This window comes from Chlorocebus sabaeus, chromosome 1 (assembly GCF_047675955.1).
Source record: "Chlorocebus sabaeus isolate Y175 chromosome 1, mChlSab1.0.hap1, whole genome shotgun sequence".
NCBI classification, from domain to species: Eukaryota; Metazoa; Chordata; class Mammalia; order Primates; family Cercopithecidae; genus Chlorocebus; species Chlorocebus sabaeus.
In genome coordinates this window covers 113,436,630-113,464,025 of record NC_132904.1, presented here as the reverse complement: position 1 = coordinate 113,464,025, position 27,396 = coordinate 113,436,630, and the positions used below count along the sequence as shown (strand labels likewise).

Sequence of the window (27,396 nt, the reverse complement as noted above, 5' to 3'; positions counted from 1 at the left end):
AGCGGAGGGGGCGAGGCTCCGGCCGCGAGAGGAGAGGCCGCGGTGGCGCCGCGCCGCCCCCGACGGCGCCCTCTGGCGGCGAGAGCTGGCGCCGTCGGGGCACGGGGATGCTGCAGGAGACCCCTGAGATACAGGTGGACTCTCCCGGGGCGCAGGGAAGAAGGGAGAGCCGACTGCGAGAAGGAAGGCGACCTGGCGGGGCAGGATCCCCTCTGGAAAGATTACAGGGACAGTCCGGGCCATGGTGGTCAGAGGGAGAAGAGCAACTAGGAGATTTTAAAGGTCGGAACAGAGATGCCCTTTACAGAGGACGCCATGAAGGAGAATCTTCTGAAGAGGGACTATGTGGAAGATGCACCGAGGACTCGGGGAGGCGGAGCCCGCGGGTTCGGCCCCCAGCGCCCGCACGGCCCCTGCCTGCGGAGGCCGCCCGCTGGAGCCGGACCCCGGGCGCCAGTTGCTGGGGCCCGTGGGGTCGCTGGGCCGCAGGCGTCGCGCTGATTGGCTGCGCGGCGGGCGGAAGTGATGCTGCTGTCACTGCTCCTCCGGCTCCCGGGAAGCCGCGAGTTTCCGCAGGGAGGCGGCGGCAGCTGCGGCCGGGCCGGTGAGTTGGGAACTAGGTGTGGAGCTGGACCTGGGAAGTCAGGGGGGCCCAGAAGTGGGGGGAACCGGCGTCTGAGGATGAGGGAGCTGCACAGAGGGTGCCTGAGGTCCTGACGTGGGGGACCCCAGGGAGATGGGGCCCCAGGGTCCAGGATTCCAGGATAATGTGGGTGCTAATGAGGAGAAGGGCACATTGCACGGAGAGATCGAGGCCGATGGAGGGGGAATCGGGAAACTGATCCTGTACCCAAGCTGGCTTCTAGGAGCCGGGTGTAGAACAGCGAGGACAGTCACTTGGGAGCAGGATCTTGGACTCCGGGCTGCCCATTCTCTTCTTCCTTGTCAACTAAGAGCTGTAAAGAGAGGCCTAGCCGTTGGGAGAGGTTGAGACCTGCTTTCAGAAGGCATTTAAGGTTCCTTTCCCAGAAGCCTGGGGGATAAAAATGCTGCTCTGCCACTGGGAGACAGAAGGAGCTCATGCTTCTCTTTCTTCCGGACATCTGTGGTGGGATCCTCTGAGTCTGAAGGAGCCTGCCTAGAGGGGCCACTGTCTGGCTAACAAAGGTTTTGTTTGTTTGCTTGTTTGTTTACTTAGTAGAGTTTGCAGACACCTAAATATCTTGGGAGAATTGAGGCTCCCGGGGCAGGGAGGGATTGAGAGGGAATACACCTGGAAACCTAAGAGAAAAAGAGAGGAAGAAATATAGTATGAAGATTTTTAGAGGGAAAGGAGAGGTGGCATAAGTTCTCCTTTCCCTTTCCAGGAAGTCTTTCAGTAAAATTCCCATTTTTCTGGAATGCTTTGACGTAGAGCCGCTTGGGCGTGTGTCTGAGTACTAAGCCCTGCCCCAGGGTGGACTCAGTGGAGAGCAAAGGCTTTTGAAGAAGCCTAGCCACCATAGGTACACACACGTCTTGTCACCCCATTTGTCTGTCCCCCAGTTCTTACTTGGCTCTTTTTTTCTTTGAGGGGTCCTAAGACCAATTCCCTGGTTCTGTCAAACCCAGGCAATTGGAGGCCCAGTCTGGAGCCTCAGTCCTCTCCTTGAAGCCAGCCTCCTGAGCTCAGCACAGGGGTAGCTGCTTAGTGAGGTTCCCTCGTCATTCCTTCTCTCCTGGTTGCCTGCTTGTCCTTGGTGCCTGTTCTGTTTTGTTTGCACTCTCTGGCTTCCCCCTGTTTCGCCCGGGCCTCCTCCCTCCTTTCACTTTCCCTGATATCCTTCTGAGGTACACAAATCAGGAAGTTCACTACCACCTGGACTTCTAGGACGTTATTACCTACTCTTTCAGGAGGAATTTTGGTAACAGTTTTTTGCTAGGCCTCTAGGGAAAAAAATGAAAAGAGGGTGGCATGATAGCACAGGAAGTGGGGTTTCTGGGTGTTATACTGATTTGGCCTCACCGTACCAGTTCTGCGCCAGTCTATGACCGGTTTTAGATCTTTGAAAATGACAACTAAGTTTCTCTGGTCCCTGGTCCTGGAGTTGATCTAACCTCTGCTGGTCGCACTGGGATTGGTGGGACGCTGTTTCTTCTGTTCTTGGGCCCCACAGGTCTGTAGCCTTTGCTGAGTCAACACTACTCACGGTGAAAGTGATGCCTTTTCTCCATTTGCACAACATGAGTGTGGCGTGGTCAGCCAGACCAGGAGCTCAACCTCATGTAGAGTCCAGGTGGGCACGGGGCCCTGTTCTGGGGAATTAGCCTTGAGGACAACTGGACTGAGGAGGCAGCTAGGGAAAGATTTATGTCCCCTCTAAATGTAGGGGTGAAGAGGTTGTCTGTCCTAAAGAACAGTCACGATGCAGCCAGTAGTTTGTGGGAGCGATGTGTGCTTTGAGCCCCGTGGGTGGCAACAGGGGACGGGTGCAGCCTGTGGGCAACCGGACCTCCTGCTGGATTAGCTGGTGTCGTGAGGATTGGCTGTGTTGCCGTGGGAGGCCATCCGCTGGCGTTAGTGCTGGCCCACACTCCACCTGGGGGCTTATCCCTGCTGGTCAGGGATAAATGTGAACAAAAAGAGAGCATCATATGTTTCATAATTTAAAGGGCATGGCTTGGGGACTTCCAGGGGGAACGCATGGATGGCTCAGCATCTCCCTCTCAGATTCCTGCAGTTACCAACTCTTTAATCTCTTCCACATCCTTTTTCTCTGTCTGCAGTCCGCTGCTCTGATGCCGAAGGGGAGGCAGAAAGTGCCACACTTGGATGCCCCCCTGGGCCTGCCCACCTGCCTCTGGCTGGAATTAGCTGGGCTCTTCTTACTGGTTCCCTGGGTCATGGGCCTGGCAGGGACAGGTGGGCCTGATGGCCAGGGCCCAGGGGGGCCGAGCTGGGCTGTGCACCTGGAAAGCCTGAAAGGTGACGGGGAGGAAGAGACTCTGGAGCAGCAGGCGGATGCCTTGGCCCAGGCAGCAGGGCTGGTGAATGCTGGACGCATCGGAGAGCTTCAGGGGCACTATCTCTTTGTCCAGCCTGCTGGGCACAGGCCGGCCCTGGAGGTGGAGGCCATCCGGCAGCAGGTGGAGGCTGTGTTGGCTGGGCATGAAGCTGTGCGCTGGCACTCAGAGCAGAGGCTGCTAAGGCGGGCCAAACGCAGCGTCCACTTCAATGACCCCAAGTACCCACAGCAGTGGCACCTGGTGAGTCCAGTCCTACAGTGTGCGGTTTCAGGTGGATGGGTTCCAGTCCAGTTCTTTAGTGGGCTTTTGACTATATCGCTCTTCAGTCGCCTCCATCCTTCGCCTGAGGGACCATTTCCCGGTTCTGTGGTGTTTCCCTCAGCTCTCCCTCCCTCCTACTGTCTTCTAGAAGCTGGTGTTCTCCAGTACTCAGGGCACAGATGGTGCAGCCAGGCTGCCTGGGCTCAAGGTCCAGCTGCGCCACTTGCTAGCTTGTGCGTTTGGGCAAGCTGCTTAACCTCTGTGCCTCAGCTTCCCCATCTGTAAAGTGAGACTGTAGTAGTGCCCACCTCATAGAATTATGGTTAGGGTAAGTGAATGCATACATGTGTAGCACTTGGAACAGTGCCTGACACGTAGTAAACGCTATGACATAAGTGATACGATACTACCATTGTCATAAGAAGTATATCATCCGGCCGGGCGCAGTGGCTCACGCCTGTAATCCCAGCACTTTGGGAGGCCGAGGCAGTTGGATCACGAGGTCAGGAGATCAAGACCATCCTGGCTAACACGGTGAAACCCCGTCTCTACTAAAAATACAAAAAAATTAGCTGGGTGTGGTGTCGGGCGCCTGTAGTCCCAGCTACTCAGGAGGCTGAGGCGGGCAAATGGTGTGAATCTGGTAGGTGGAGCTTGCAATGAGCTGAGATCGCGCCTCGGCACTCCAGCCTAGGCGAGAGAGCGAGACACCATCTCAAAAATCAAAAACAAAGAAGCGTGTCATCCATCCCTTCACCCTAGCCACCGTTTCACCCCGAATCCCCCATGACTGATGGCAAACTTTCCTGGAATCCAGGACTGTGGCAGAGCTCTCACCCGCCCCTTCTTGGCTCTGTTCCCACCTGACCCTATTGGCCTGCAATCTCTGTCTGGCTCTTTGGTGGAGGCCAAGGGTGAAAAGGAGTTGCTAGCTATAACTTTGTCTCCCTCTGGGCTGGGCTGTGTGTCACTGGATTCCCACCCTGTCTGTCTTACAGAATAACCGACGGAGCCCGGGCAGGGACATCAACGTGACGGGCGTGTGGGAGCGCAATGTGACTGGGCGAGGGGTGACAGTGGTGGTAGTGGATGACGGAGTGGAACACACCATCCAGGACATTGCACCCAACTATGTGAGTGGCCCCTCACCCACCACGTCTTACCTCCTTCTTGGTGTTGCCTTAGTCTTGGCCCTTTTTCTAGAGGTCTTTGGGCCAAATAAAGGAGCCTGGGAGGTGAGATGGGGTTCATCCTCTCCTTTTCCCGAGCCAGCATTCCAGACTGGCAGTCAAGGCACAGCAGGTGGCTCTAACTCTAAGGCAGAGCAATCCTGCTTCCAGTTCTAGTCCTTTTCTGAGGAGAGAGGAGTGGCCCCTGCAGGCAACTTCCCTCTTGTTGGAAATCCGAGTACCTTCTCTCTCTGAAGCGTGGCCTCTGGGGAGCCCTACCTGCCTTTTATTCCAGGTTTCCCAAGCCATGGAGCTATAGGCACCTTCGCATAATGGGCAAGAGAAGTTTGCTGGGAGCTGTGGCACTTCTCAGTTTTGCCCCAGTGTCCTTTGCTCATATCTTTTAGCCAGTGTGGTTTGCAGATAGAAATGGGCTTATTGGGTCCGGGCACGGTGGCTCACGCCTGTAATCCCAGCACTTTGGGAAGCCAAGGTGGGCGGATCACAAGGTCAGGAGTTTGAGACCAGCCTGGCCAAGATGGTGAAACCCCATCTCTACTAAAAATACAAAAATTAGCCAAGCGTGTTGGTGCTCACCTGTAGTACCAGCTACTCGAGAGGCTGAGGTGGAAGAATTGCTTGAACCTGGGAGGCAGAGGTTGCAGTGAGCTGAGATTGTGCCACTGCACTCCAGCCTGGGTAACAGAGCGAGACTCCATCTCAAAAACAAAAACAAAGAAATGAGCTTATTGGCCTAGCTTCGAGTCCCAAACTCCCATTTCCTTTCTCTCCCTGAATCTCAGGACCTGACCCCCCTCTAACCAGTGAATGACCACATGTCACCTCCGAAATATTTCAGAGCCCTGAGGGTAGCTATGACCTCAACTCTAATGACCCTGACCCCATGCCCCACCCGGACGTGGAGAATGGCAACCACCATGGCACGCGATGTGCAGGAGAGATCGCGGCTGTGCCCAACAACAGCTTCTGTGCCGTGGGCGTGGCCTATGGGAGCCGCATCGCAGGTAACTTGTGCCTCCAGCCTAGCCTTGGTAGGCTGTTCCTGTGACCACAGTCTTCATTTCCTGCACCCCTCCCTACTCTGAAACGTCTCTATCCCATCGCCCAGCTGACACACACAACATAGAGCAAGGGTGAGTTTATCATCGGTGTCTGTAGGACATATCAGCTCATTTATTTTTCAGTGCAGTGGTGTTTCAAACATGTTTTTCTATTTGTAGTTCCATAAATTACAAAGTGCCTTCTTGTTGGTTCTTTGTCTATGATCCGATACGTCTATGGGGGCAGCCCTTGCGTTTCCCAGCTGTCCAGCTCCCAGTCACACTGATGGTCATGGGCTGCTCTCTATCCTTTTGGGAGGGCTGAGCAGCCCTATTTCTCCCTGGAGGTGGTTCTGTGGTTCTTTCACACTCAACCTCTGTCCATTAAGGCAGAAGGTGAAGGGAATGAATGGGGAAACCCTCACCATAACTCCTTATTAGGAGTGCTTGGGAACCTACAGACTGAATTGACTAACTGTATTCCTCTTATACTCCAGCAGAGGGCAGTAGCTCTCCATAAATGAGACTACGGGGGAGCCAGAAACCCTGTCCAAGTCCCTTCTCTGAAAGTGCCACAGCACTGCAGCCTGGGTGACAAAGCCAGACTTTGTCTCTTTCTCTCTATATATATTTTTGGTGGGGGGACAAGTAATACATATACAAGGTGTAAAAATGCAAAATAGGCTGGGCGTGGTGGCCACGGGGATCATACCTGGAATTCCGGCACTTTGGGAGGCCAAGGCAGGCGGATCACCTGAGGTCAGGAGTTCGAGACCAGCCTGACCAATATGGTGAAACCCCATCTCTACTAAAAATACAAAACGTAGCTGGGCATGGTGGCATGCGCCTGTAGTCCCAGCTACTTGGGAGGCTGAAGCAGGAGAATCACTTGAACCCGGGTGGTGGAGGCTGCAGTGAGCCGAGATCATGCCACTGCACTCCCAGTCTGGGCGACAGAGTGAAACTTTGTCTCAAGAAAAAAAAATAAATAAATAAAAATTGCAGAATGTACAAACAGCATGTAGGGAAAAATAAATCTCCCACATAGGCTCCCCACCTCCCAGTTCCCCAGCTAGGAGACCAGCATTAGTGAGGAGCTGCTGTGGCCTTCATTGCCTAGGTATCCGGGTACTGGATGGACCTCTCACAGACAGCATGGAGGCAGTGGCGTTCAACAAGCACTATCAGATCAATGACATCTACAGCTGCAGGTGAGGCAGAGCTGCACATGAGAGGGCAAGAGTCAGGAGCACCTGGGACAAATCTGCCAACGAAAGCCCAACCAAGTGGGCTGACTCAGCCAGAGCAGGGGTCTCCTCATTGGGTTCAGCTAATACATCCATTGCCTTCATTTCTCTAGATTCCCAGCCACTGAGCTCTCAACCTTAAGCCCCTGCCACCCCCGTAATCGGGTTGCCGCATGAGAAGCCCTGGCCTGTGCACATTTATTTGTTTTCTAAACTCCTAAGGCCTCTGCAAGAAAGTGGGCTTTCCTCTCCAACCACAGGCCAGCTGAATGCCCAACACCAATCCCCCACCCCATGTCAATGCACTGCACCTTCAGGGCATGGCTGTGCCGTACTGGACAAGAAGGAAATGGGGTTGGGGGCCCCCATAGCATTGATGGCACCTCTTCCTCCCCCAGCATACCTCCCTTAAATCCATGACATCATCCACAGGGTACACTTCCTGATAGAGACAGAATAGAGAACTCCTCAGCCTGATAACCAGGAGCTTCCACAGAAGTTCATGGGTGCTCTGCCTTCTACCCCACGAGTTGGGCCAGGCACGGTGGCTCACGCCTGTAATCCCAGCACTTTGGGAGGCTGAGGCGGGTGGATTGCTTGAGATCAGGAGTTCAAGACCAGCTTGACCAACATGGTGAAACCCTGTCTCTACTAAAAATACAAAAATTAGCCAGGCCTGGTGGCAGGCACCTGTAATCCCAGCTATTCCAGAGGCTGAGGCAGGAGAATCGCTTGAACCTGGGAGGTGGAGGTGGCAGTGAGCCAAAATCGTGCCACTGCACTTCAGCCTGGGCGACAGAGCAAGACTCCATCTCAGGGGAAAAAAAAAAAAAAAAAAATCTACATGTCTCTGATCCCTAGATCAGGAGATGAGTGACCTGTGTCCCTCTCTGCCACTATGGGCTATGGGGACATTCACAAGGAAAAGAAGAGCCTTAGCACACTTCTGCTTTCTACGTTGGAGAGGGGATGGACCTTTGAACCCTGTGCCTTTTAATCACAGAAGCCTTTAAGTGGAACCCTTGGGAGGAGTTAAGAGCCGCAGGTCAAAGGGTAACCAGCTGAGACTGGGAGGCGCTGGGTGGGTAGCCATAGCCTGGCTCTGGCTGTCCCCTCTAGGTATTTATTTCTCAACAGCTGGGGACCAGATGATGATGGGAAGACAGTGGATGGCCCCCATCAGCTTGGAAAGGTAACTGGCCTGCACAGAGACTAAGAGACGATGCACTCTTCATTCAGTCCCAGAAGAACTGCTGCAAGCTGACCCATCTTCCCACTCCATCTCCATGCGCAGTCTCCTTTCAGGAAGAGAACACCAAACGTCGGGGCAGGAAGCCTGGGGGACTTTTGTTCCTAGAGAGGGAAAGGGAACAGTACTTTGAGATTGTCTCCCTTTCATCTTGTCCTCAGCTCCCATGCCTGGCCCCACCCTGTCCTCTGATAAGTGGAGGGTGTCCATCAGTCATCATTCAACTCACAGCTGCCCCACATCCTGGGCCAACTCATAGCTCCCTCCTCACATCCAGGGTCCATCTTCCAGTCTTTTCCCCATCCCAGTGCCCTTTGAACTTTTCCTTTTGTTTCTAGAAGGGATGGAGAGGGTGACTGATGTAGTAGGTGGAGGTCTTTCCGTGGGTTCCTCAACTGCCACCCTGATGTTTTGGCTCCTCAGGCTGCTCTACAACATGGAGTGATTGCTGGTCGTCAGGGCTTTGGGAGTATCTTTGTGGTAGCCAGTGGCAACGGAGGCCAACACAACGACAACTGCAACTACGATGGCTACGCCAACTCCATCTACACGGTCACCATAGGTAGCCTCCCAGTGTTTCTGTGCTCCTGTGTGTGTGTCACCGGATGCTTAGGGCATCACACGTCTTGTCCCAGCTTCTGTGTGTGTCTAAGGGTGAGGGTGAGGGCGAGGGTGAGGGTGAGGGTTAGGATGAGGGTGAGGGTTAGGGTTAGGGTTAGGTTAGGTTATTGTGTGAGCACAATAATCTCTTTGGGCTCAGATAGGACTAGCCTTGCTTACAGAGGACCTTGGGACTTCTTAGATGTCAACATACCCTGGGAACACCTTCAAGGCATCATCTGGAGATCACCGAGCTGCCTCCACCCCACCACAGCTGGTTAGGCCTCTGCTGTGTTCTGTCTTTCTATGGGCCACCTTCCGCCTGCTGGAAGCCTCCCCTGACTGTCCACGGGCCTAAATTAAGTGCCCTTTGCCTGTGCTCCCAGTTAGCATTTGCCACCTCAACTGCGTTTATTTCCTTACCTGACTTCTCCCTGACTCTAGGCTACTTGAGACCAGGACTGCGGCCTTTTCCATATGGCCCTGATGCCTGGCACAGGGTGTGACCCACAGTAGATGGGTAATGAATGTTGAAAACAGTGAGCATGTGAATGAATAAGTGGGTATAAAGGTAGAAGGCTTCCAGTTGTACCCCAGAGCCTGTTGAAAGAATGGTATTGCGGCACAGAATGCCCTCTGCCACTTGAGACTGCCTGTTTAGAAGAGGATCAGGACCACTCTGAGGGATGTGGGCTGCTCAGATCATGTTTCAAACTCAGGACAGCCCTCCAGGATGATAACTCCAAGATAACTGACATTAGCAAGCCCCTGCCACAGGATGCCCTCTTCATCTCAGCTCTCATTTCCCTCCTCTGTCCCCAGGAGCTGTGGATGAGGAGGGACACATGCCTTTCTATGCAGAAGAATGTGCCTCCATGCTGGCAGTTACCTTCAGTGGTGGGGACAAGATGCTTCGGAGCATTGTGAGTGCCTCCCGGGCCCTCCACGGCCTGCCCTTTTCCCACAAGACTTCACGTCTCGGGCATCACAGCGCTTCTTACTGTTCCCTGCTTCCCGGCCCCAACACTCAGGCTCCTCTTCCCCCACAGAGCTGGATCTCTTAAGACATGCCACCCTTGGAGGAGCAGACCTGGGGACTCTGAATACATCTTGGGAATGCTTTTATCTTAGAAATTTGGATTTAGGACAAATATACACACTGTTCCCCATGTGAAACTAAGTGTCACATGGGGCCAAACATGGTGGCTCACTCCTGTAATCCCAGCACTTTGGGAGGCTGAGGAGGGTGGATCACTTGAGGTCAGGAGTTCAAGACCAGCTGGCCAACATGGCGAAACCCTGTCTCTACTAAAAATACAAAAATTAGCCAGGTGTGGTGGTGTGTGCCTGTAATCCCAGCTACTCGGGAGGCTGAGGCAGGAGAACCGCTTGAAACAAGGAGGCGGTTACAGTGAGCCAAGATCGCACCACTGTACTCCAGCCTGGCTGACAGAACAAGACTCCTTCTCAAAAGAAAAAAAGAAACTAAGTGTCACATGGATTAAACACCTTTTTCACACTCAAGGAAATGCACAAACAACTTCTTTGCAATGTCTTCCTTTGGTAAAATTTGAGCTTTTGCTAATTTCTGTGGACTTAAAAAAAAACTCACCATTCCATTGCCCTTCAGCCCTTAGGTAAATCCTGAGTTCTGGTCATGTGCGTCTTCAGGAGTAATGCTAGTCTGGTGGTGGTTTTTATGGGATGGGTGGGAAAAGGAGTTGGGGAGTATCTCATGTCAACACCAGAGAGAGCTCTTTCTCTGGAGCTGTAATTGGAGCCATAGCAAATGAGATTGGAGCAGGGTCGTGGAGGTTCTCTAACCTGCGGAACCCATTTAAAGAATTTGAAGATGATCACCTACACCCAACTGGGCTTAGCGTCATCCCAGCAGGTTTAAGCCAGGCCTCTAGACCATTATCCTAGAGCTCCCTGCCTGTCCCTGTTGCCCACAACCATGTAACGTGGGTGTAGGAGGCTCTAGGCAGGAGCTGGGCTGGAGCCAGGTGGTGTCAGATTTCACCAGTGGCTGAGTGGGGAGGTCTCTCTGGGGCCATTGGGAACTAGGCTGCTTTGTCTTCCTGCTGGGTCCAATTTATTTTCCAAAACTAAAATTTTGTTATGCCAATAAATGACTTCTGGTCAACACAATGTTCCAAGGCTCTGTGCCAGTTGACCCCTACTACCGCCTCCCACTAGCCCCAGGGAGAAGAGAAAAGGGAGTGGACTAGAGAGGGAAGAGAGGTTGGGCTGTGTGCACAGAGGGCAGCCACTGCAGGCCAGGCTGGGTTAGGAGGAAGAACAGGAACATACCACGCTCCACCCTCTAGCAGAACTCTAGGGAAGCCAGCTCACCCTGCTCAGGCCAGGGACCTGAGAAGGTTCTACAACATAATGTCACTCTTGTTCTGCTGTACCTGGCCTTTCTCATCTTAACTCACCTCAGCTTCTCACCCTCACCACCCTCTTCCATCTGAACTGTAATTTGCCCAGAAATGAAAAGACAGTGTGTTTAGCAGAGTTCCCATCTTTGGAATGTCCTTGCCATGGAAACTCCTTGTTGCCAGTTTCTAGTCAATGACCAGGGCAGCTGGGTGGAGCTGTCTTTCTGAGGGCAGAGGCTGGGGGCATATGCTTCCCACCATTTGGCTCCCTAGGGAAGCAAAGCTTCTCTGGACTTTTCAATGCCTGCCTGTGGCTCCTGCCACCACAGGCAAGTTCGTGGGCTTCACAGCTGCACTTCAGACTATCACTGCAAGGCTGTTTCCTTAACAGGGAAAAAAATCAACCCGCTCCCTTGCATAAACCAGGCTCCCACTCTCATTGAGACTACCACTTGGAGAGTGCTTTTCCCTTTTTTTCTGGGAGCGCGCCATGGCTGGGTGAAAATTACATCTCTTGGCAGCTGCTCTAACAGCTGGGAGGGAAGCAGTGAGTACAGTGGAGAAAGGGCAGCTCTTGGCAGAAGTCGCCACCCTGGTATCTGACCCAGAAGAGAAGTTTAGAAGAAAGGAATTCTCTGGTGTTAGCACTGACACCATGGGCCAAAGATCCAAGTGCCATGGAGTGGAGCAGATTTAGGCAGGGCCCGCCTCAGCTAAACCCTCTGAGGCTCCAAGGTTGAGGACAGCCCAAAAAGAGCTTGATGCCAGGCAGACACTGCCTCCCCTTGCCCCATTCTCACTCCCCACCTCAGAACCACACGGAGAGAAGGGGTTTCATGACATCTGGCCCAGAGCAGTGAGGTAGCTTGTCCTATTGAGAGCTGTAGAGCCGGGCAGGCGGGCCTTATAGACCCTGAGTCCATGCAGGGCTCCAGGGTGGGCAAGGACACAGTCTTCTTGCTGGAACATACTCCCCGTGTTCATGCCGACATAATTCCAGCCCCTGTCATGGAGATGCCAAACTGGATTTCCTCGAATAGTGCCGTCAGTGTTGTCCCAGCTCCAGCTGGGCCCAGTAGCTCCCCTGGCCACTTCCTCTGTCTAGCTTGGTTGTGGGGGTTGAAGGGTTTGGAGTTGGGAGATGGGATAGAGAATTTAGGAATGAGAGCAAGAATATTAGGAGCAGAAATCGGGAGGCCCCCCACCCCCATAGTGGCTCATGCCTATAATCCCAACACTTTGGGAGGCCAAGGCAGGAAGATTGCTTGAGGCCAAGAGTTCGAGACCAGCCTGGGCAACATAGCGAGATGCTGTTTCTACAGAAAATAAAAATATTAGTGGGGTGCAGTGGTACACGCCTGTAGTCCCAGCTACCTGCGAAGTTGAAGCAGGAGGCTCACTGGAACCCAGGAGTTCAAGGCTGCAGTGAGCTATGATCTTACCACTGTACTCCAGCCTGGGTGACAAAGGGAGACCCTGTCTCAAGGGAAAAAAAAAAAGAAAAGAGTTGGGAAACTCTTATCTGCACTGGATGGGAGCCCTTTCCTATCTCTACCTCCTTTTCTCAACAACCATACCCTCAAAAGTAACTTTTATTATCTTTGTCTCTGTTCTCCAGACATTCTGCTAGGAGGCCAGGACCTGCCCTAGTACTGGGTCCCTCTCTAGTCAAAGATTCAGCTGTAGCAAGGGAAGGGTCCACCTGAGAGACCTGTTCTGAGGACCAGCCCTGTACCTTCCCCCCATAACAACTTTGAACGCAGTCTCTAGCTTCTTTTTTAAAAATTATTATTTTTTTATTTTTTAGAGATGGGTTCTCACTCAGTCACCAAGGCTGGAGTGCAGTGGCACAGTCAGAGCTCACTAAAACCTTGAACTCCGGTGCTCAAGCAATCCTCCTGCCTGGGCCTCCCAAGTAGCTGGCACTCTAGGTGCACACCACTGTCCCCAGCTTAAACTCAGTCTCTAACCCGCTTCCTTTTCCCATTCTACTTCCAGGTGACCACTGACTGGGACCTTCAGAAGGGCACTGGCTGCACCGAGGGCCACACGGGGACCTCAGCTGCAGCGCCTCTGGCAGCTGGCATGATAGCCTTAATGCTGCAGGTGCGGCCCTGCCTTACGTGGCGTGACGTCCAGCACATCATTGTCTTCACCGCCACCCGGGTGAGATACCAGCAGGTAGACAAGTGGCCTGGTCCAGGCTGCTCCAGAGTTTGGCTGTCCAGTGGCTTTAGATTCTCAATGTCCCAAGTGTTAGATACTAAGTCTCTTTCAGAGTCCCTTTCAGAGTGGCATATGTAAAGAACAGGTGTGGGGACCCCACAAAGACCACAGGCCTAAACTCATTTTATCTGCAAAGGAGAGCTCTGGCTGTGCCTCCTGGCCCCTCTCTGGAAGCAAGCCACTGGGGTGGTGACATCATGGGCTTTGACCTTTTGTCCCAGCTTCCCTTGGGGAATCCATTCCCAGTAGCCACAGTGGGAGAGCATGGACGGGATCAGCCGGCAGAGCAAGCAGGGAAACCAGAGTTAGATTGTTGAGACTACACTGGCAATGCAAGAGACTAACCAGGACCTCTGTCCTTTCAGTACGAGGATCGCCGTGCGGAGTGGGTCACCAACGAGGCAGGCTTCAGCCATAGCCACCAGCACGGTTTCGGCCTGCTCAATGCTTGGAGGCTCGTGAATGCAGCCAAGGTGAACAGGTGTTGGCAGGGCAGGGTGCCCTGTGTGGAGGGACCAAGGGTCGGGGCTGAATGCCCCAAACGTTGCCTGGGATATCATAGGTGCCTAGTAAATATTCGTTCAGTTCATTGATTTAACCACTTCAACCCTCATCCCAGCTGATACCCATTTTACAAATGAGAAAGCAGGCTCAGTGCTATCACTGAAGTTTCCAAACTACTAATAGAGTAAATGGGACCTGAGTATGCATGGGACTCAGGATGCTCTGGTTCCCCTCCTCCACCCTGGACACAGCCATTTCCTCTGGTTCCTTAACTAGGGGCTGTACGTAGCATTCCAGTGAGCAAGAAGGAGCCGAGGGCTGAAGGAAGGTGATGAGGAGTGGAAAAATAAAGACAGCTAAACCTTCAAGATCGTATTGACAAGGGCGTGTGTGTTTGTGAGAATGTGGGTGTGATCATTCTTGTTTGTTGATTTGCCATCCCCTCCTTTCCTTTCATAGATCTGGACATCTGTCCCTTACTTAGCATCCTACGTCAGTCCCATGTTAAAAGAAAACAAGGCGATTCCGCAGTCCCCCCATTCCCTGGAGGTTCTGTGGAATGGTAAGTAATCAGCACAAAGTGGGTTAATCTTAGGCCTGAGGTTCGGGGCTGGGTGACAAGGAAGTTAAACTCGTCCTCCCTGCCAGATTCTACCCCCTTTCGGAGCTGAGCTCCAGCCAAACCTGTGGAGTTTTCTTTGACCATTTTAGGACATGTTACTGCTTCTGAGTTGGCTGCCCCGGCTGCTTAAACAAGACCTTTCTCCTGGGTTCCTAGTAGTGAAAAGGAGCAGCAGGGCAACTGAGGAGGAAGGCGGGTGGGAGGCATGGGACTAGGGCTTGGGGAAGTGAGGCGAGACCGGGGCGAGAGCTCAGAGAAGCTCCTGTGACTTCCATGCTAAGATCTTGCCAGAGAACTCTGGTCAGTCCTTTGGTGTCCGGATGAAGTAAAGGAGTTTGGCATTTCTTCCTCTGATTCTCAGGCTTACCTAATAGAGTCAGATGCGGTCTGCTGGGGATGGACAGAGGGTCTGTAGAAGTCTCCTAGGCTTTAGTGACCCATCCTCTGCCTCCGCCTCCGTGGTGCCCAGGGTGAACCAGGACTGTCTGAAGAGGGTGTATCCTCTAAGCCAGCGACCTGGTTTTATGTTGAGCGAAGAGGCGGACGCCCTCGCTAGAGGAGAGTGTGGCTGGATCAGGATGCTTGTGCTAGAGGATGCCCTGTCTGCACATTTGCCAGCATTTTCCCTGCCCCCAGCTCCTTGGGGGATTCTTTTTCCGTGAGTCATTCGCTACTTTTTGCAGAGGAAGCATGCTATGCCTGGTGCCCAAACCAGAACTGTCTTCATTTTTCTGTCCTCCTAGTGATCAATCGAGAGCCATGGCAGGAGAAGGGATGGCCAGAGAAGGTTACTCAGAAGGGAGGCTGAGGGGTAGCTTCCCTTGGGTGGAGGTTTCACTGAGAAGAATTGAGTTTCCTGTCTCCTAACCACATCCAGCACTTGCTCAATTTCCCTCCACGTGGAATGAAACCCCTGGGCCAGTCACTTCATTTCCCGTAAAAGGAATGTTATCTTGGAAAGGGCATAAGGCATCAGCCAAGTCAGAGAAGTTCAGACACATTTCCAGGAATGCAGTTCGTTTGGAACCCCCTGGCTTTGCGCTTGCATGTCTTAGAGATAGTGTGCCTTCAACTTCACCTTCCATCCACGGCTATTTCCCGTCGCATCTGTCAAATGAGGGCAGTGACTTCAAAGAGTAATATGTTCTCCCCAGCTTCGTCATCCTCTGCTTCCAGCTGACCAGGGGACGTTGCCACGGAATGTCTACCCTAGGCATTGAGGCATCTGGCAACTGCTTGCTTGTCACTAAAAAGTAAGAGAAAGAAGGACAGATTGCCTGGGTGGAGAAGAGTGGGAGGTGGCCTAGTGGAGAAAGCAGGATTAAGAGAAGGGAGGGAAAAATTTAGGGAGTTTGGCTAATGGAGCCCTTTACCTATTGGAAGGGCAGCAAGCAAAAGTTTTACTAGAGTTTTCCCTACCCCCAGCTCCCTAGGGGATTTTTTTTTGGTTTGTTTGTTTTTTGCCTTGAGTAATTTTGACATGCAGAGTTATTCACAACTTTTTGCAAAGTACTATTTTCATTGGCTTTTCAGAGCCAGTGAAGTTGTCTTCTCCTCCAACACGACCACATTTTCCTCTGAGCAGACAAAACAGAACGAGTAAGTTTGTGGGCTTGCTTGGAGGTTGAAGGAAATAAGTCCAGTTAAAATGAGAGTTGAGCCAGGTACCCGGACTCATGCCTGTAATCCTGGCACTTTGGGAACTTTGAGAGGCCGAGGTGGGCAGATCACCTGAGGTCAGGAGTTCGAGACCAGCCTGACCAACATGGTGAAACCCCATCTCCACTAAAAATACAAAATTAGCTGGGCCTGGTGGCTCATGCCTGTAATCCCAGCTACTCGGGAGGCTGAGGCAAGAGAATCACTTGAACCCAGGAGGCGGAGGTTGCAGCGAACTGAGATCGCGAGATTGCGCCACTGCACTCCAGCCGGGGTGACAGAGTGAGACTCCTTCTCAAAAAAAAAAAAAAAAAAAAAAAAGTTGAGCAGCTCAGTCCCAGGCAGTTAGTTAACCCTTTGGCAGCCCAAGTTATGGTTGTTTTCTGCCAGGACCTGGTTGATTCAGTGTCTGGGGGCTGGAGAGTGAACTTTTTATAAAGCAGAGGGAGCTGAACATCCCTGAGATAGAAGAGGAGGTGAAATGCCTCTAAGACTCTAGAGTAGCATTGTCCCAAAGAGTTTTCTGCAATGATGGAATTGTTCTATGTCCATGCTGCTCGGTTCAGTGGTCACTAGCCATCTGAGTCTATTGAACATTTAAAACATGACTGGTTGGCCAGGCATGGTGGCTCACACCTGTAATCCCTTTGGGAAGACAAGGCAGGAGCATTGTTTACTCTCATGAGTTCAAGACCAGGCTGAACAACACAGTGAGACCTTATCTCTACAAAAAATAAAATTAGCTGGGTGTGGTGTTGCATGCCTCCTGGGAGGCTGAGGCGGAAGGATTGCTTGAGCCCAGGATGTCAAGGCTGCCGTAAGCCGTGGTTGCACTACTGCACCCTCCATACTGGGTGACAGAGCAAGACCTTGTCTCAAAAATAATAATAGGCTAGGTGTGGTAGCTCATACCCAGCCTATACTCCCAGCACTTTGGGAGGCCAAGAGGGGCACGGATCACTTGAGGTCAGGAGTTCAAGACCAGCCTGGCCAACATGGTGAAACCCCAACTCTATTAAAAAAATATATATAAAAACTGGCTGGGCACGGTGGCTCACGCCTGTAATCTCAACACTCTGGGAAGCTGAGGTGGGTGGATCACGAGGTCAGGAGATCGAGACCATCCTGACTAACACAATGAAACCCCATCTCTACTAAAAATGCAAAAAATTAGCCGGATGTGGTGATGGGCGCCTGCAGCCCCAGCTACTCGGGAGGCTGAGTCAGGAGAATGGTGTGAACCCGGGAGGCGGAGCTTGCAGTGAGCCGAGATCGTGCCACTGCACTCCAGCCTGGGCAACAGAGCGAGACTCTGTCTCAAAAAAAAAAAAAAATTAGCCAGGCATGGTGGCACATGCCTGTAGTCCCAGCTATTCAAGAGGCTGAGGCAGGGGAATCGCTTGAACCTGGGAGGCAGAGGTTGCAGTGAGCTGAGATTGCGCCATTGCATTCCAGCCTGGATGACAGAGTAAGACTCTATCTCAAATAATAATAATAATAATAAGGCTAATATGACTAAGGAGCTAAATTTTAGTTTTATTATACTTCATTTTAATTTAGATAGTCATGTGTGGCTATGGGCTGCCATATTGAGAAGTGCTGCTAAAAAGCAAGACAGATCTTTATCTCTCCCCACTGACAGGAGGTGATGAGGGAGAGGGGATTGGGGCCCCTTGGGTTTTTTAGATCTGACACTGGTCTGAAGTCTCTACCTGAGGGTAGGAGGGAGAGTGGGGCTCAGAGTCTGTGATGAGAAGCTGCCTGAACTCCCACTTGCACCTCTCCTTTTGTTGTTGTTGCAGTCTTGAGGATACTGGCTAAGCCTCTGCCTGTGCAGTGAGTCGTGTTTCTTCTCCTCTCCAGGTCTTCCCTCTTTAACCAACATTTCCCTCTCGGCTGATTCTTCCCTTCTGCCTTCAAATGCAAGTCCCTGCCGCCTCCAACCAGGACACTTTTCAAATGCATGAACTGAAGCAATTTCTCTCCTTTCTCACACACTCCCTCTGCCACTGAAGACTTGCTTTCTTACCCATAGTGCCCCTTTCCTCACCGGTTTAGAGGTTGGTTCAGGGTTCATCCTTTTTAATATTCTTGTCACTCTGACCCTATCAATGAGGGCTTTGTTGCAACCTCTCTCCTCCTGTAGCTTCTGTGGCCTTCTTGGCTGCATAGCTCTCCGCTGCTGTCTCTGCCTGAGGTACTTGTTTTGTGCTCCTGAACTGTGAGCGTCTTCTAAGGCTTGTTTCCTGACCCTTTCCTCACTCTACATCCTCCTCCTCCTCGACAGTGCAGCTGTGTTTATGACCTTAGCTACCACTTCTCCACAAATGAGTCCTCAACCTAAATGTCTTATTCTGATCCTTCACCAGTGGAAAGGATAAGAAACTAGAGCATAGCTTCCATAAGATTATGGGCAAATAGTCCAGGCACGGTGGCTTACGCATGTAATCGCAGCACTTTGGGAGGCCGAGGTGGGCAGATCACGAGGTCAGGAAATCGAGACCATCCTGACTAACACAGTAAAACCGTGTCTCTACTAAAAATACAAAAAATTAGCCGGGCGTGGTGATGGGCACCTCTAGTCCCAGCTACTCGGGAGGCTGAGGCAGGAGAATGGCGTGAACCCAGGAGGCGGAGCTTGCAGTGAGCTGAGATCATGTCACTGCACTCCGCCTGGGTGACAGAGCAAGACTCCATCTCAAAAAAAAAAAAAAGAAAAACATTCCAATTTACCAAAGGCCAAATAATAAGATGCTTTTTATGTGCCAAGCAGTGTTCTCAGCATTAGCTCATTTAAAGCATTGACTCATTTAATTCTGGTAGAGCGAGTACTAGTGTACTCATTTGCACTGCCACCCAAGTCCCCATCCACACCAAGAAGTAAATGGATGTAGCATGTCACTATGTACACTGCGAACACAGACAAGCACTTCTTTTGGGATTCTTTTCCTTTTGGGATTCTATTCTGTTCTATAACATGTCATTTCTCTCCTGTAAGCCCCTTCTCTGCCACATCACTGCTCTCCTCTAACTATGCCATGAATATTTTCCATCATCTTTCTGTTCCTAAATCACTGTGTATTGTTGATGTTGCATCAATGCATTACACTTACCATGTACAAAATTTTAGATCTCACTATCACCTTTCAAAAGCTGGCTGACTTTCTTAAGATTTTCCCATTTATGTCAGTGCCATCACCATTCCCTAGGCCCCCAAACTTGAAACTCAAGAGTTTTTCATCCCTTTATATCCCTCACCTCTCCCCAGGTCTTCCCCAACCCTTTCCCTTGCAATTTAATCTTTCTGTTTTTTTCTGTGAAATATCTCTCAATCAACTTATTCATTCTACTAATACTCGAGGCCTACTTCATCCCAGGCACTGTATTAAGTTCTGGAGACTCAGGGATAAGACATTGTTCCTGCCTTCAACAAGCTCCCAACCTGGTAGGGAAGACAGCCAGGTTTACAGGCATAGTGCAGTGTTGTAGGCGCTGCAACAGGGACAACACAGGTGCTTTGAGAGCACAGCAGAGATGTCTCCTGCTGCTAGGGAAGAAAGGGAAGGCTTCTCAAAGAAACTGGTGGCCGGGCACAGTGGCTTATGCCTCTAATTCTAGCACTTTGGGAGGCTGAGGCAGGCAGATCGCTTGAGCTCATGAGTTCGAGACCAGCCTCGCCAACATGGCAAAACCTTGTCTCTACAAAAAAATACAGAAATTAGCTGGGCATGGTGGTGCACACTTACAGTTCCCAGCTACTAGGGAGGCTGAGGTGGGAGTATGGCTTGAGCCTGGGAGGCAGAGGTTGCCGTGAGCTGAGATCATACCACTGCACTCCAGTCTGGCGACAAAGCAAGACTCTGTCTAAAAAAAAAAAACTGTGATGTAATTATTTTGTGAAGACAATTGGGGAAAAGGTGTGGGCATGATTTGTTAAATTCTCGTCTGCCATAATTGAAAGTCAATGCATAATGTCTCAAATTGATAAGCCATGAAATATCCATAACACTTACTGTTTAGAAACACGAAAGTAGATCCCAGAAGAAAACAATTAAAAACAATTTTAAAAAGTTTGCTTCTGGGGAGTAGATCCCAGGTAGTAGGGAATTGCTTTTTTCATTATAAGCACTCTAGCACCAACTTACATTTAAATTCTTGCATACTATTTTGATAGAAAAAAAATGTCAGGGACAATTGGGAAGGTAAGAAGTAGCCATAGTGAATCTAAACAGTTTTCTCAAGAATTTTGACAATAAAGGAAAATAAATAATGTCTAACGCATATGTAACCTTAACATTAGCTAGGTACCATTCTGAACGCGTTAGGTATATTAACTATTTAATCCTTGTCTCAACCCTATGAAGTAGGTACTGTTACTGGCCCCATTTTACAGATGAGGAAACAGTTCTCCCAGCTAGTAAGTGGCAGAGCTGGGATTAGAACCCAAGCCGGGTGGCTCCAGAGCCCATGCTCTTAACAGTGGTAGGTGGAAGAAAGTGAAGAGTTGAGAAAGGGTTTATTTGTTTTTCATTTGTAGTAGGAAAGGCGCTAGTAAAAAGGTCCAGCCAAGAAGATGGATAATCAGGCTGAGCCAGTGTTTGACTTTTGTCAAACATTGCTGTGAAAGGACAGAAAGCGAAGGGAGCTTGAGAATGTAAACACACATGTTGGATGAGTCGTGGAATCTCAGCCAGTTAGGAGAAAGGAACTTCAAGGGTTGTGGGAAAATGAGGGGGTCAAGAAGAGATTGGGGAAAGTGGAAGGGAGAGGTTGTTTTCAAAGAAACGGGACGTTGGCTTTGAAGAGGTGACAGATGGAATTATAGAAAATGAGGCTGGGCGTGGTGGCTCGTGCCTGTAATCCCAGCACTTTGGGAGGCCAAGGCAGGTGGATCACCTGAGGTCAGGAGTTCGAGACCAGCCTGGCCAACACAGTGAAACCCCCATCTCTACGAAAACTACAAAAAATTAACTGGGCATGGTATCATGCGCCTGTAATCCCAGCTACTTGGGAGGCTGAGGCAGGAGACTCACTCGAACCCAGGTGGCAGAGGTTGCAGTGAGCCAAGCATCTAGCCACTGCACTCCAGCCTGGGTGACAGAGCTAGACTCCATCTCAAAAAACAAACAAACAAAAACCCCTGTCCTTGCTCAGTCATCTATAGTAGCTCTTAGTTGCTTATTTAAAACAAAAATCTTTAAAGCCCTTCCCACCCTAGGTTATCCAGTCCCTACTTTCAGTACCCCTCTGAGCTACTGTGTCTGTAAAATGAAGGCATTGCACTCTGCCTTGCATATTGGAGTAATTTTTTTTTTTTTTTTTTTTTGAGACAGGATCTCACTCTGTTGCCCAGGCTAGAGTGTAGAGGCACAATCACGGTTCATTGCAGCCTCAGCCTTCCAGGCTCAAACCATCCTCTCACACTCAACCTCCTGAGTAGCTGGGACCACAGGTGCTTACCACTATACCCAGATAATTTTTAAATTTTTTGTAAAGATGATGTCTCCCAGGCTAAAGCGATCCTCCTGCCTCAGCCCCCAAAGTGCTGGGATTACAGGAGTGAGCCACCAGGCCTAGCCTGGAATAAATTAATGGAAGAGAGGGTGCTTAAAAAGAATTGTTCTCGGCCAGGTGTAGTGACTCACGCCTGTAATCCCAGCACTTTGGGAGGTCGAGGCAGGTGGATCATGAGGTCAAGAGATCGAGACCATCCTGGCCAACATGGTGAAACCCCATCTCTACTAAAAATACAAAAATTAGGTGGCCGTGGTGGCGAGCACCTGTAGTCCCAGCTACTTAGGAAGCTGAGGCAAGAAAATCGCTTGAACCCAGAAGACAGGTTGCAGTGAGCCGCCAAGATCATGCCACTGCACTCCAGCCTGGCGACAGAGAGAGACTCTGTCTCAAAACAAAACAAAGAAAAAAAAAAGAATCGTTCTCATTATGGCCTAATTTCTTAATAGTCTCCAGTTGAGTCTTCCACTTCAGTAGTTTTTTTTTTCTTTTTTTTTTTTTTAATAATTGTAGATTTACAGGAGGTTTCAAAGAAATGTACAAGGGAAGTTCCATGCACCCTTCTCCCAATCTTAATGTTTCACACAATTAAAGTATAATATCAAAACAAAGAAATAGACATTGGTACAATCCACAGCATTGATTCAGGGTTCACCAGATATACATGCTGTCAGTATTTGTGTTTGCACGTGTGTAGCTGTATGCAATTTTATCACATGTAGCCTTGCATAACTACCACCACAACCAAGATCTGGAACCATTCCATTACCACAAGACTCCCTTGTGTTACCCCTTTCTGGCGACACCCATCCCCTCCCTGTATCCCTGGCCCTTGGCACCCATTTATCTGTTCTCTATCTCTGCAGGTATGTTACTTCAATTAACATCACGTAAATGGAATTGTGTGCTACACGTCATTTTTCTTTCTTTTTTTCTTTGAGACAGAGTCTTGTTCTGTCACCCAGGCTGGAGTGTAGTGGCATGAGCATGGCTCACTGCAGCCTCCACCTTCCAGGCTCAAGCGATCCTCCCACCTCACCCTCCCCGGTAGTGGGACCACAGGTGCACACCACCACACCCGGCTATATGCTGCTTTCGAGGTTATTTTCACTCACATAATTTCATTGAAATTTATCCACCAGCATTTTTAAAAAATTAACTGTGCATAGTCTTCAGTGAGATGTGTGCATTTTCACCCGTCTTTGTTCATGCCTTTTCCACTGCCTACAATGCCCTCTACCAACCCTCTCTGCCAATCTGTATTCATTTCCTTCAGCGTATCTCACTGCTGTGTGCCTAAAACCATCAGACTTATTTCTCTTCCCTTATCAATTATGTATGTTTCCCATACCATATCATTTTCCACTTGCAGGTAGAAGACAGGGACCATGCCTAAAGATAAGAATCTTTATATTCCCAGCATCTAGTACAGTGCCTGAAATGTAGGAGGTATCCAGTAAATAATTTTTTGGATGTATGAATGATTGAAGTTGCTCTACTGGATTCTTATATTGTGTCTTGGGTATGTGCTGTCTTCCCAACTAGACTCGAAGCTATGTTGTAAATTTGAGAGCAGCAACTCCATTCTATTTACTAGTATAGGCGAGGTCCCAGTAAGGGTTGCCGTAGACATTTGTATGTGGCTTCAGTGAGCGTGTGTCTTTGTGTACGTGGGGGTGAAGTGAAGGCGTGGTTGTGGGCTGGTTTCCCATCTGCCCAGCCTGACTTTCCACAGTCAGCAGGATGGACCTGGAGATGTCCGGGCTGAAGACCCTGGAGCACGTGGCAGTGACAGTCTCCATTACTCACCCACGGCGCGGCAGCTTGGAACTGAAGTTGTTCTGCCCCAGCGGCATGATGTCCCTCATCGGCGCCCCCCGCAGCATGGACTCGTACGTACACCCGCCCAAGGCCTGAGCAACCTTTCCAGCAAGGGCCTTTCCAAGGAAAAGAAATGGGAGCAGTGGATCCTGGCACTGTCCTAAACTACTGTGGCACTGGCTATCCCTGGCGGCTGGAAGCCTTTCATCACATGCCTTCTTCAAGTGCTAGGCCCTGCACCTCACATACATGTTCTCTAATCCTTCTAAGAATCCCGTAGATTAGACTTTGTAACCTCTTTTTACAAATGAGGAAACTGGCCGGGCGTGGTGCCTCACACCGGTAATCTCAGCACTTAGGGAGGTCAAGGCAGGAGAATCACTTGAAGCCAGGAGTTCAAGACCAGCTTGGGCAACAAAGTGAGACCGTCTCTACAAAAAATTTAAAGATTAGCCAAGCATGGTGGTATATGCCTATAGTCCCAGCTGCTCAGGAGACTGCGGTGGGAGGATCACTTGAGCCCAGGAAGTCGGCTCCAGTGAGCTGTGGTCATGCCACTGCACTCCAGCTTGGGTAACAGAGTGAGACCCTGTCTCTAAAAAAAAAAAAGAAAAAAAAAGAGGAAACAAGTCATGGAGCTAGTAAGTGCCCAAGAGAATAAGAATAAACCTAGATCCATGGGATTCCAAGCCTGTGCACACTCCATGCTTGCTTTTTCCACCACATCACGTTAACACAAGTTCCTCCTTCCATGAGACCCCAGGGGCAAGGGGCACCTGGGAACCCCTCGGGGCACCCTCCCAAGTTTCCATGGCTACTACAGGGAGAAAGTGTTGCTGGGGGAAGGCCAGCTCTCTGGCCCACGCCTTCCACCTGTTTCTGCTGTGTTCTTTCCTCAGGGATCCCAACGGCTTCAACGACTGGACCTTCTCCACTGTGCGATGCTGGGGGGAGAGAGCCCGAGGGACTTACAGGCTTGTCGTCAGGGATGTTGGTGAGCCTCGTGCCCTTGCACCAGGCCCTGCCTTTCCTGCTTGTTATCTGGTCCTCACAGAAAGTGTCCCGTGTGCAATATATAGGGTTGCCATTGGACCAAGAGGGTTGATGCCAAGAGTGTGCCCCATCCATGAAATAGGCATTGCTATCTGAAACTGTTCATTTATACTGCCTCTCATATTCCCTGGAGGAGTGACCCACCCATTTTTCCTAGAATAGCAACAAAAGTCCTTGTTGAAACCACATTTCAAGTCCTTTTACATATAACCATCCTTCGGCCAGCCCCAGTAGGCAGGTAAGGGCAGGATTCATTTCACCATTTTTTTTTTAAACTGGCCCAGAGGTTTGAGGTGACTTGTGGAAGGTCACCATAAGTGAAGGCCACAATGTCCATGAATTTTGAATATCTTTAGTGTCAGCGTATAGACTGGAAATTGAGCTCAACCCTCCCATCCTCCAGTCAGGTTAGGTATTCCCTAGGCCAGTGGTTTTCAAAGCTTTCTTTAATTTGGTAGAAAGACATTTTCTCCAAGCAGAATCCCAGCTGAACCCCCAAAATATGGGAGAGAAAAGCAAGACTCTGCTTTGGAGTACAACCTTTCAACCTTTTCCATCCCTACGGGCACCCAGTGAGGCCCTTCTGCAGATCCTGGGGTCAGTGGGACAGAGTGAGGCAGCTCCTAGAGCAGACCATGTGGCCTGAGCCCCTTTGGGTGGCAGGGTGGGCAGGGCCTCTGCTGTTTGGCATGGCTGACAGAGGGGCGTGGCTCACGAGCTGCCCCTTGCTGCCCTAGGGGATGAGTCATTCCAGGTCGGCATCCTCCGGCAATGGCAGCTGACCCTATATGGCTCTGTGTGGAGTCCAGTAGACATCAGGGACAGACAAAGGTGGGTAAAGCTGCATGTGTCAGATGGAAGGCCACTCACAGGGGAAGGGCCGCCTAGGGAGCCCATCGCCCTCTGAACCCCGGCTGTGTTTCCCAGCTCCAGCCTCAAGCCGGGAGATGGAGCCCTGGGCTGGGAACTCAGTCTGGGCCTCTCCTTTCTGCTGTGGGGCTTCCCTGTCTTCAGCTGTAAGAGGGGAAGATGGGTGAGGGCAGATGGTATAGGAACCACAGTCAGTGGGGCATCCTCTTGTCTTCTCCACAGGCTGCTAGAGAGTGCCATGAGTGGAAAATACCTGCGTGATGACTTCACCCTGCCCTGCCCACCGGGGCTGAAAATTCCTGAGGAAGATGGTTACACCATCACCCCCAACACCCTCAAGGTACTAGGGCCAAGACTCAAGCTGCGGGTAGACGGGACTGTCCTGTCTTGGGAATGGAGTTCTTAGTGTGCTTCTCAGGGTGACCTGCGTGGTGAAGGACTGGGAAGACCTGGGTCCCAGCAGTGGTTTCATAGCATTGCTCCTACCCTGCTAGCCTAACTCTTATAGGACAGGTCTTGTTCAGGGGTGGGGAGGGGGAAGAGTTTGTGTGAAAAAGGCAGTCCCTAGAAGGAAAAAGACTTTCTGAGCTCATTGTCCTGGGCTGAGAAAGGCTGTAGGCTTCGGGAAACAGTGCCTCACATAGGTGCTTGCCTCGACCCCAGACCCTGGTGCTGGTAGGCTGTTTCACCGTCTTCTGGACTGTTTACTACATGCTGGAAGTATATTTGAGCCAGAGGAATGTGGCTTCCAACCAAGTTTGTAGGAGTGGACCGTGTCACTGGCCCCATCGGAGCCGGAAAGCCAAGGAGGAAGGGACAGAGCTAGAATCAGTGCCACTTTGCAGCAGCAAGGATCCAGACGAAGTGGAAACAGAGAGCAGGGGCCCTCCCACCACCTCTGACCTCCTTGTCCCAGACCTGCTGGAGCAAGGGGACTGGAGCCTGTCTCAGAACAAGAGCACCCTGGACTGCCCTCATCAGCACCTAGACGACCTACTGCATGGGAAGGAGGAGCAGATCTGCTGACCTCAGGGCCTGACAGTGTGGGACAGGCTCTTCTTTCCCAAAATTAGGGCGCTCTTGAGAGAAAGCAGCCCTGATGCTTACATGTGGAATCTGAGGCATCCTCTGACTCCACTCAAAGAGAGTGAGGGCCTTCTTAAGATACAAATGGCAGAGGATTGCTGCCAGAGAAGTCTGGTCAGAGCCACAGGGTCTTCCTCCAGCCAAACGGGAACTTTTGGCGAGAAGGTGTTGGACAGGGGATTGGTGCCCCCTTTGGGTTGGCCTCCATCCTCATCTCTCTTGGGCCAAGCCGGTTGCCTAGGTTCCCCACACATGGGGGACCCCCACCCACATATGAGTTAAGAAGATGCCTGCCATAGCCAGGAGCGCATCTCAATGGAAATGTCACTGGGGTCACTTGGGAAGAGGACTTTGGGGTAGAGGCTGGGAGGAGCCCCTGGACTTGCCTGTCCTGAAAGCGGCTACCTCCATCATCCATTCCCAAGATGCCTGATCAGAAGCCAACCTTGAATGAACCCCTGGCTCCTTCACCTCCGCCCCCACGATTGGTACGATGCTGCTGGCACAGCTGGGATACACACACGGCTCCCCCAGGCCTGAGCTGCTTCACTAGGGAATCCTGCGGCAGGACTGCAGAGCAGATGGCAGACGCGCGTGTTGGAGGAGAGAGCCTTGGGAGCCACTGCCACTCCAGTCCTGCCACCACCCTGTCTTCCTCTGCAAGTGCTCAGGGAAATGGCCTTCCCGCCGGAGGCTAACTATCTGCCTGACAGGCTGTGACTCTTCTCTCAACCTTGGCCTTCTCCCCTCTTCTGAGCTAGTTGGTTGAATTTTTTTTTAATGCTTAAGATTTGTTTTTCTCTTCTCACAGCAACATTTTCTTGAATTTTTTTCTGCACAGCTTTTCCAAAATAAAAACCTTCCAAACAATTCTGCCACTTGCAATCTCTCCTTTCCTCTGTCTCCCCAAAATCGCTGCACACTGCTGAGTGGCTCCTTTTTCCCTTCGGTCCCCGAGATTCACTCTCCTGTTCTTCTACGGCCTGTTTCCTCTGAGAGAATCTGACCCTCCCAGAATCTTGGCATGTGAAGGGTCCTTAGACGGCAGCCAGGAACACATACAA

General features: G+C 51.0%; 1 protein-coding gene and 1 long non-coding RNA gene across 3 annotated transcripts; both read left to right on the top strand.

Annotated features, from left to right (window-relative positions):
• The first annotated feature begins 117 nt into the window (after positions 1-117).
• Positions 118-27,202, top strand: PCSK7 (proprotein convertase subtilisin/kexin type 7). Of its 2 annotated transcripts, XM_008021004.3 has the most exons (17): positions 118-604; positions 2,157-2,276; positions 2,767-3,246; positions 4,266-4,400; positions 5,296-5,461; positions 6,618-6,708; positions 7,882-7,936; positions 8,417-8,555; positions 9,416-9,516; positions 12,976-13,143; positions 13,569-13,676; positions 14,167-14,269; positions 23,238-23,394; positions 24,223-24,317; positions 25,114-25,207; positions 25,469-25,586; positions 25,910-27,202. In XM_008021004.3, exons 3-17 carry the CDS (start codon positions 2,779-2,781, stop codon positions 26,270-26,272), a joined length of 2,361 nt encoding a protein of 786 aa, XP_008019195.2. In that variant the 5' UTR covers positions 118-604; positions 2,157-2,276; positions 2,767-2,778; the 3' UTR covers positions 26,273-27,202. The 2 variants fall into 2 exon arrangements, with proteins under 2 accessions (XP_008019195.2, XP_072877430.1); XM_073021329.1 differs by lacking the exons at positions 25,114-25,207; positions 25,910-27,202 and having other exon boundaries at positions 25,469-25,580.
• On the top strand, positions 14,929-20,601 carry LOC140712856 (uncharacterized). Its single transcript, XR_012094660.1, has 2 exons — positions 14,929-15,582; positions 15,863-20,601. It is a non-coding gene; the product is annotated as an uncharacterized lncRNA (long non-coding RNA).
• Positions 27,203-27,396: the final 194 nt, after the last annotated feature.